The sequence below is a fragment of the Anser brachyrhynchus genome (genome assembly GCF_964034855.1).
Source record: "Anser brachyrhynchus genome assembly, chromosome: 11".
In the NCBI taxonomy this organism is placed as follows: Eukaryota; Metazoa; Chordata; class Aves; order Anseriformes; family Anatidae; genus Anser; species Anser brachyrhynchus.
Genome location: NC_137706.1, coordinates 5,732,851 through 5,743,180, shown reverse-complemented (window position 1 = coordinate 5,743,180; position 10,330 = coordinate 5,732,851). Strand labels below are relative to the sequence as shown.

The 10,330-nt window shown below is 35.3% G+C and overlaps 1 protein-coding gene and 1 long non-coding RNA gene across 14 annotated transcripts in view; one reads left to right on the top strand and one right to left on the bottom strand.

Moving 5' to 3' along the window:
• ENTREP2 (endosomal transmembrane epsin interactor 2) overlaps positions 1–10,330 on the bottom strand; it is a 171,272-nt gene that overhangs the window by 98,884 nt on the left and 62,058 nt on the right. For all 13 annotated transcript variants that reach the window (XR_013956089.1, XM_080608099.1, XM_080608098.1 and 10 more), the window contains exon 2: positions 3,605–3,661. Coding sequence is in view for 8 of the 13 variants with exons in the window: in XM_080608103.1 (XP_080464229.1) it covers positions 3,605–3,661 (57 nt within the window). In the remaining 5 variants the exon portion in view is untranslated. The remainder of the gene's footprint in view (positions 1–3,604; positions 3,662–10,330) is intronic.
• LOC308201190 overlaps positions 3,673–10,330 on the top strand; it is a 33,036-nt gene continuing 26,378 nt past the window's right edge. The window contains exon 1 of the long non-coding RNA XR_013956113.1: positions 3,673–10,112. This is a non-coding gene — a long non-coding RNA (uncharacterized lncRNA). The remainder of the gene's footprint in view (positions 10,113–10,330) is intronic.

Here is a 10,330-nt window from a genome sequence, read left to right as displayed (position 1 = left end):
ACTACATGAATCTCACAGCAGAATACATAATGCAGCTGAAAAGTGTTTTGCAGACAAAGAACAGCAGCTAGTAATTTGTAATATGCTTTTTTTTCCCCTCCATGCACATAATTGGTTAAAAAGAATTCTCTGCAGTGTAATTTTAGGCATGTCACTTAAGTACAAGGAGAAACATAGACCCATACTCTGTCTAGAAAAATAGGGAAAAACTAAGCACTTCTACATTCACTATTTTTTCATTTTTAAAAAAAAATACATCAATAAATTACTGAAAAATATAGCATATTTCATGAGTACCTATTAATTCAAATCATACTGCAGTTTTCAGCGTATCTACTAAGCAACAATACTTTTTTTCAGAAATTTAAGATTTCACACCATCATCTGCAGTATGATCGTTATCTTTATTCAAACACACATTCATCAACATTTATGATTCATTAGTTCTTCCATTTAAATTGCTAAACCATATGCTATCACTTTCTAAAAGATAGAGACAATTGTAAAAATGGCTAAGAAGGCACAGTAGATATCTGTATTCTTCTACACATAATGAATACTGCAGTTCTCCAAGACTAAGTGCAGGTAGAAGAAAAATATCATCTAGATAGTTTATGTAATGCAACCTTAAAGGCACAAAATTTTTCTACTGTTTATAAATATCAGGATACATAACAGCACTGGTAAATCATCCCTAAAGTTGGTGCAAGCACATTACTATTTACATTACTAACAGAACGCCATTACCAAAAGCGCTATACTCAAATATTAACCTGCTTCTGCTGTTGCCCATAATTTGGCAGTGCTCTAAGGATATACTCCAGCATGAAAATGGTACAACTTTGAAGGGCTGCGTCTGCCTTTTGTTAAACACAAATATGCAATTGTGTTTACATTCATATTCTTTTACTTCCTCCTGCTTTGGGCAGTGCTCTAATGTCTCTGCCGTTTAAAAAGTTTGTGTTAGTAAAATAAAACTTGAAAAAGTTTTTGTTGGTAAAATATATTAGACCATTTTTATTATTGTGAAATTATTACCTTTGTGACTTCAAATAAAATAAATGTAATTTAAATAATGTGTTTTTCAAACTATTTCACAATTAAAATAGAATTGTTCTAAACTTCTGTCTTAAATATTATACGGATTTCACTCTTTATACTTTAAGTATGATCTTCATGTGGCCCACCGTAAGAGGGGGGTTATGAAGTGCCTCTCTTCGAGCAATGAATGAAAAAAAAGGCATGACCCTTGTATCTAGTAGGTGTTTACATGGGTAAGTCAACACCCTGAATTTATTGAGTCCCTCAAGTAGATTTATAATGAACTTCTTAATAAATTATGGATTCAAATGCTTTAATGTCTATTACATCAACCTTTCACAGGTTTTTCTCATTATATACTCTGGCATTACAAAATATTCAGAAGCATCGCCAAAATAAAACACTTTTTCAGAGGAACCATAACAATAAAGATTTACTGATAGGAACACAAATCATGCCACTATAGCATGTGTGTTTGAATAAGAAGAATAAAATGGAAAAGAACAAAGTTTATGTTCAGCTACAAATCATTTCAAGAAATATTCTTGTCAACACAGATGAAAAACAACATAACATATAGATAACATGACTTGAGAATTAACTCAAAAAAAAGTCTGCATACTTGAATGAGTAGGAACTGACAGCGGGGAACTAAAAAAAAACCACTTGCTAAAATATTACAAGTTCCTTCTTCTCTTTCAATTGCAGTCCTATACTGTACTAAGAGAAAATGGAATCCGTGCTCAAAACAGGAAGTACTACTCTTCTGTGTGTTGAATGAAAATCTATTTTGTAAACCTAAATTGTACCCAAATCACGCTGATAGTTTTTTCCATTTATAAATGTATACTGCAAGTTTTTAAAAGTTTATTTCTGCATGAATTATGCACATTAAGTGCTAAAAAGAAGTTTTCAATCACGTTCTACATCCATGTTGCTTATCAGCTACACTAGCCATTACTTACCAGAGTAATGCAATAATATGACCCCTAAAATAAGGCTTATATACAGAAGTGCTTGTGAAAGTGACATCTACAAAGTAAATTCATGCATTGACACACAGGACAACTCATGTGGTAACAGACATAAAAATACATGAAAAGAAGTGCTAACCCTTAGTTTTGGGATAGAAAGTCGTCTACAGAGAAATCCTCAAGATGTCTGATTATTAAACAGAAGCCCACAGATTCAGCACAGCACATGCATAATCTTTACATCATAAATGCACACCCAGTTACTTTAGTATAATCACATTCACATATTATGCTGCTCATGGCACTCAAATGGTATACATACAGTGAAAAAAGATACAGTTTTGATGTATTTCAACTTAATAATTTAAATACCTAAATATATAATGAGGAAGCACCAAATTTTATTTCTTTTTTTTTTTTTTTTAATAACAGGGAAGGTCTCTTAATGAGACCTTTAAATTAAACTCGTTAACTTATGCGTTAGCACTTAACTATATCAAATCCTTTGGTGCATTTTAATCAATGTTTGATTTTAAGACCTTATAAGCATGTGAAATACTCTAAGTGGCAATCAATTACAGGTCTATTAATAGCAGTATTAATTATAAACAGAACATGTACTATTCCTGCTGAAAATTAACCAAAACAGTACCACCTTTTATTTGCTCCAAGTGTTCCAGTTTCTGTAATGTGTATTAGAAATACATAGAATGTCACCAATGTATGCAATGTGTATCTAATTATCACAGATGTATTTTGGATTTTTAGCACTGTCTTGTCTTCTAGAATCAAGTACACCCAAAATCTTGTTTTACTCACTCTTAGCAAATAAAATTATTTTCCCAAATTAATCTCTACATCCCCTTAAGGGACAGGCCACAAATATATCATTTCACTTTCTCTGAGAAAGCATCTGTACTTGAGGAGAAGTCTACTGGACAAATTGAAACATAATTAATTACTCCGCTCAGACTGCTGTCTACTTCAGATTAAGGAAAGACCACTAAATATTTCTCTAATGCAACAACACTGAGGCTTTGTTCAATTACTTCCTAAATCGCACATGCAAAATTAATACCATTCCATACAGTTTAGATACATCCCTGTTCAAACTCCATGCTGCACATAAGAATAACTGACTCCATGTGTTATCTTTACAAGATGAAATAAAGGTTGTCATTAACAAATACAATCTACCAACTAAGTGGAAACATTTCAAAACCAATAATATTTTAAAACCTTCCTTTCTTCAGTTATAATGTTTTGTAAGCACATATAATGTTACATTACACTAGCACATACACCAACTGCAGTAGCATATAGGAATTCAATCTAGTTTACTGGTTTGGAATTGATCGTCAGCCAGTAATATAATGGAAAGCCACAAGGTCCATAGTAAAGCTTTGAAAGACTTACTCAAGTCAATTTGTAACATTTGAAAAGCAAGAAAATATCAACATTTAAAAGTACAAAGTCAATAGGCAGAGGTCTACCTATAGACAAAACCACTAGGAGTTACATCTACAGAAACCTTTAGTCACTTATATAGTCTGTAAAACATGATTGATTAAAGCCACACAGGCACTCACCACAAGTGAAAGGGGCCTCTTCCATGAAACAACACCAATCAGTCCTGACAACAGCACCTGAAACAAAGAAAGCAGAGTCACCCTGGCCTTGGGTTTATACCAGCATCATTACAAAATAGTAGACAATTCTAATTGTAATAATGGAGCATTAAGTTCAGTTATAATGTTTGTTTCCATCACTGTGGTAATACACTGCTAAAACAGATATTGTTTTCATTTTATTCTGAATATGAATTAAACAGAAGTACCGTTAATCTGTTTTTAAAACAAATTTTAATCCATCCAACAGACCCAATTAGTTCTGATCAGATTGCAACAGGTCTTCAAACATGTTCTCTCCAAGTCCCAAGTGTCATCAGTACTAACAGAAAAAATGTTTAGGGTAAACTTTCTTGTGGTGTCTTAGCATCATTGAAAATTAGGTCAGAGAAGCACACAAGAAGGGGAGTCAAGATGGGGCAGTTGCTAATTTCATTAGTATTCAATCATTCCTTAGGAATAGTGCAGCAGTTTACTCACAAGCAGCAGATCGATTGACGTTGTTTACTTGATACTGATTTAAAATATTATGCAATTTTTCACAAAGCCTCCTGTTGTGACAGAAGTATGCCCCCAAAATGCTATCCGAATTATTCAAGTGATTGACAGTTCCTAAGCAGTGGCCTAACAAAGCTTAAGAATTGCTTTAAAATTACTTCTAGTATCACTAGAGAAAACCCCATCCCTCCCTGTATCACGCACAGGCACCTTCAGGAAGGTATAATTTAGAAATCAATTTAAATGCCTTTTTGATGTAAATAATTGCAAACATTCTGGTAAAATCAGCGAGGGTATCCTGCTAAATCAGCAAAAGATTGTTGTTTTTTTCTACACAACAACAGTATTTCACCTTATTTTTGAAGCAAACAAACAAAAATGACAAAACCCACCCACAAACATTAACTTAAAACATGTATTTAACATACAGATATACCACCCCCAATTTTTTGATTTTTTTTGAGAAAGACTACTGTAACAAATGGCATGGCAATTTCTCAGATTTTCAAGACCTACTTATTCCACGTGAGCTTTCTTTAGTTTCTAAGTAAACACATATCCCTCCACTACAAGTCAAAAGCAAGCTAAATTCATACCATGTGTAACCCAAGCTTATCTCAGGCACTCAAAATAATACCTAAGTTACAGCTTGGACGTCATAAACTTCACAGACCGTTAAATGTCAAGAGCATAAAATACAGAAACTGGAGCAATGGGGTGAGGAATACTGACTCCGGAGGAGAAAAAAGGTAGCGGAGGGAGTCTTTTCATTAGAACATTTAATCCAAAAAAAAAATAATAAACCAGAATGTAGATAAAATGCAAAGAAAACAACACATCATGTATTTATTTCATGATTCAAAACTGCATCTGTATCTAGCATCTAGAAAAGCAATGCACATGGTGCTGGTGACCAGGCTGGAAACAGGCTGCCTACTGGTGCTTGGTGCAAGTGCGGAAGAAAGAGCTGGTGGAGCATGGAGAGCTAGGTGGTAGAGTACCTGGGTTAAGCACTCACTCTGCCCGGTCTGTAGACGTTCATACTGCAACATATTTCACACTACCTGATAAAATCCACAGCTGCTGCAGCTGAAAATATTATTCAGGAAGACGTGTTGGGAGATGCAACCTTTGTTATTTTCTTTAGCACCTATGCCATACAAAAACCTCAGATAAGGTTTCATAGTAAAACTACAACGTTGGATTAAAAACTAAGTACAAACGCAACAGGTGAGAAGCCATGAAAGCACAATAACAATGGTTCCAAATCAGGATATGGAATCCTAACGACTGCAAATAATCCCTAGAGAGAAACGGAAGCAGCTTGTATTCTACAGCATTTCCTAGAGCATGCAAATTCCATACCAGCTACATACTTCAGATGTTGGCCAAGGCAGGAAAAAGCAGAGTTCCTTTTTTTGCAGTTAATTAAATTTGCTCACACAGCTGTGTTAGCTTATTATCATTGTATGATAACTGTCTCTGGGCTTATAATCATGTAACATGAAACTGCACTCAAGAAGGTAAAATGACAGGGTTAGCTATCTTTACTTGAGGCTAGACAGCAACACGCTCTCAATTAAATAAAAAGGGATGGCTGAAATTGTGAGGTTATTAAAGAAAATCCCTCAAGTAAAACAAAAAATTTGCCTTCCAAAACAGTGTATGTATTGATAAATAAAATACTCATGCATAAGCTAGTACTTCTCAGTCATCAAGTCGTGCTGAGAGTCAAAGTGTTTTAGTGTACTACTTATGACCAGCAAATCCTTTCTTTCATTTGCTGTGCAGCCTCCCTTCTGCGAGGTACAACTCTCTCTCCTGCCCAACATACTTGTGGCATTGTGCATCGCTGAAGAAGCAAGGGAGCCGATCCTTTTTGTTCAGCTGAACTACAGCTGGTTTTGACCTTTATGGGTGCCTTGCAAAATGAGAGTTACATATGTTTCTGTTAGAAAAAACCTCCCTGGCGCCCACCCTACTGGTAACCATGAAAAAGGTCAAGTGCAGTACATTGGTAAATTCTTAATATTCACTGATGGTAGACACTAAAACACTGTCCTCCATCTGTGTCATGAATATTGTCATTACAAGAGTTCACATAAACAACAGTGTAATTTTCTAAATCCCATTAGTCCCCAATATCACTGCGGTTACCCAAAAGCTTGTTTTGCCTTGACATGTACTTATCTACAGAAGCAAGCACGTTTAACACTTTAAGCCACTGTCTACACAATTGTATAATTAAAAAAAGCACAATGAGAACATTACACACCCACTTTTGTTAGAATATACCAAGTGACTCTTAAAACAGTAGTCTAAAGATGATTTCTCATGGTGTGCAGAAGACCAAGAAAAAAAAAACACATCATTGTTTTCTCCTCATTTTTTACTTTTTATAAATACAATGTCAATATTGGATAAAGTAAACAAAGCCAGACTAGTTTTATATACAAAAGCATGAGTTATTTGAAGTTGTATGTAATTCGCAGACCCAAGAAACCTTACAGTAGTCACTCACAGTATCCGGTGCTTCCATCAGCGAAAACAGCATGTGTAACATGTTCTTCGTTTCACCAGATTAAGGGCCATGAAGCACAGCACAAGGTAAGCTGTTTTTATGCAAGCATCTAAAACAATGGCATTTCCTAAATACAGATGGCAAGGCTGAGCTGTATATATGTCTTTTAATGTTTTCTAAAAAATCACTAGATCACATATATACTTAGCAGAGGTTTCTTTCTTTCTTAAACAAAAACTAAACTGGAGTTTTGATGATTTTTTAACAACTTGCCTATTAAACCTATGCAATGTGATTTGATTTCATAGCCTGCATATAATCTTGGGCCTAACTTCTATCTGCTGAACTACAATGAAAATGCCCAATGACATAATAATCAAATAAAACAAAGCTACTAAAAACGTTTTCAAAACCAGATTTGCCACCTTCCTTAGCAGGTACGTACAGCTGTAGGAATTCTGTTCAAATCTAACAGTGGTGTTGATTTAGAGAGCAAAAATAAACAGAATACATCAGTGCTGACTTCTGCAGCATTAGAAATGCAATATTACATTAGGTATGAATGCCTTTCAACACGCATATAAAAACTCCATTATCATTAATGCAAGCTGTGCTCATGCATGGAGAAGATGCATTTATTTTAATATGCACACACTGAGGCAGGACAAAAACAGAAGATGAAATTACTTTCTGGTACAGGGATTGCAAACAAAGAATTTAATACAAACAAAAAAAAAGCCCCTGATAATGTCTTTTCCAGCATTTTCAATTGTCTGACCTCAAGCCTCTAGAAATTCAGAGTGCTGATTTTGAATATGGTACAGATCAGATGATGCAGTCTCTTGATATATCTTACACCATCAGCTTTCCAAGGCTTCATCTCCAAAATGGTTTTGTATATAATACATTTTCCAGTATCCTCCCTTTAAACAAGTTTTCCAAACTACAAAAAATGTACATTTATATGAACGTGAATTAAATTAAAACCACACTGAATACAGTGAAAGACTATCAAGGTAAATTAATTCCTGGAACCATAAAATTGCTTATGTTTCAGTATTAATTTGTTTAGTAAAACAAATTCTTTTTTCTCAGTACAATTTGAGATCTTGCAATGCTTTTCAAATACAGAGCACAATAGCTACAGAAAACTCAAAGTTCTATTGCCTATTCTTATTCCTAGTTTCTTGTTGAGGATTATACACCATATGTCAAGTCATCTGCTCCTGTTCTGCAAATTTAAGAGTTCCTCACTTTTTCAGTTTGTAAACACTGAACAAATTCTCCAGTCAATGGATTCAGTTACCATTAAAATAAGCACACATACTGTTCCCATTAATTGCACCAAACTCCTCCTTAGCCTTCTTCTAAGATACTAAACACAGCAAATAATGCAAACTGTGGTTATCCTTAGCTCCTACGTTACCTGAATGAACAGAATCAACAGAATAGCAGTGTATGCATCTGCATTTCCTTCCAGTCAAAGCATATAACACGTGTCAATTCAAGCATACTGAAATAAACTATTTTTAAGGAGGAAAAAAAAAGGTGAAATATTATAACGTGTTATTTAGAGGGGTTAACTGTGCTACTGAAAGTATTGATTATTCCTGCAAGGAGGGGTGGAAAAGCCAATCCCAACTGCGTAATGAGCTCTACTAATACCTGCATTCAAAAATAAAATGGAAACTCTTGTCTAACAAGCTAGGTATTATTGATAAAGCAGTATCAATAACTTAATTTTAGAGAATAATAGATGACCTCATACCATGAGTAAATGTAAGTGCTTCCAAGTGACTTAGAACAGACAATGGAGCAATAAACCAAAGTAAATTAGGGCATAACTAAATAAGCAGGGCTTAACTGAGTTTCAAAGGGACTAGGGTCCCAGCTAAGGGACAGAGAAAATGCAACAGCTGAGGAGTGTACTGAAACACCAGACTTTTTAGTGTGATTTTTCTCAGTTCAAAGTGCTGATAAAAAGCTTTACTCATAAGCAGAACGGTATTCTCAAAACATTAGGCCAAAATTGCATGTGGCATTACATTGGGCATAAAGAAAAAATTGGGGGCAATCTAATTATAATGATATAAATATCCACACACAAATTTGTGAACACATTTAATCAAGCTTTTAAAATTAAAGGCCAGACAACTAATTTGAGAAACGTGATATGGAAACTTAACATGATTTTATACTGAATAATGCACCTCGAGTACTGCATTCAGTTTTGGCCCCTCACTACACGGAAGATACTGAGTTGCTGGAATGCATTCAGAGACAAGCAACGAAGCTGGTGAGGGACTGTAAAGCTGGGCTTCTGAGGAGCAGGCAAGGGAACTGGGGCTGCTTGGTCTGGAGAACAGGAGGCTGAGGCGAGGCCTCATCACTCTACAACTACCTGAAAGGAGGCTGCAGCAAGGAGGGTGCCCGGCTCTTCTCTCATGTGACAGGTGTTAAAATGTGAAGAAGTGGCCTTAAGGTGCACCAGGAGAGGTTAAGGTTGGCTCTCAGGAAGAATTTCTTCATGGAAAGGGTGGTGGTTAGGCAGTGAACAGGCTGGGAAGTGGTGGAGTTACCATCCTTGGAGTTACTTAAGAGATGTGTGGATGTGGTGCTTAGGGACATGGTTCAGTGACTTGGTAGCATTAGGCTGATGGTCCGACTTGATGATCTTAAGGGTCTTTTCCAACCTAAATGATTCTATGATTCTAACATCTTTGGTTATATTGAACGAAGAACAGAAGAGAATATCATGAGAATATGTATGAATATGATTCCCAATAAATGTAAGACTTATGATCATAGAAGTACCAGCAAACTGTATACAAATTTAGTTCTTATAGGTAATATGTTTATAGATGTATACGCACATCCTTTAAAAAAATGTACGTTTTGTGAACCTACATGTGAATGCATGTAGATAGCCTACAAGCCCAATGCTATCTGCACATCCGCTCCAGGACCTACCGATACACCATCACTGTCCACATGGGAATTTTTTTCCCTGTATACCCAGTTTGAAACTCTCATGTTTCAATGTATGCCCTTACTAAAAGAGTCTTCAACTTTCATCTCAATCTAGATTAAAATACTAGGCTGCAAAAATAGTACTTGTCATGCTTTCTTAAGAAAGGCTTTTTTTTTTCCCCCATATTTCATAGAAACAGATTTGTCAAGCTGGTATGCAGAACAGTAACAAAAAAGGTAACAAATTGGGTGCCAAAGAAGGGAATACTTCTACAAATGAGGAAAAACATATACAGCTGTTAGTCATCTTTAACTGATCATAATAACAGGAGCTCAGACGCAGTTCAGAAACCCTAAGTCACCCCTCTTCACAATTTCAGGACTTAGCGCTTTCTGAAGTTCAGATTTCATCTTCTCTTTTTCTCCTAAGACACTAAGGACATCAAATGTCAGTACAAAAATTCTTCAGCAAATCCAAGGGTATGTTAACATTTTGTTATTGTATTTAATGTGCTGTATTGTAAGTGGGGCGAAGAACAAACATTATATGTTGGTGTAGGCCTCTGTATCATCTTCTAACATTTTTCTAATACATGCTCAAATTTTTCTATTTTCTACGTATTTTCTCTGGAAAATGATAAGCCTTGCTTAGGAGGTCTTAAGGATAAAATATAGTTTTGACAGGGATGTTTTATGCG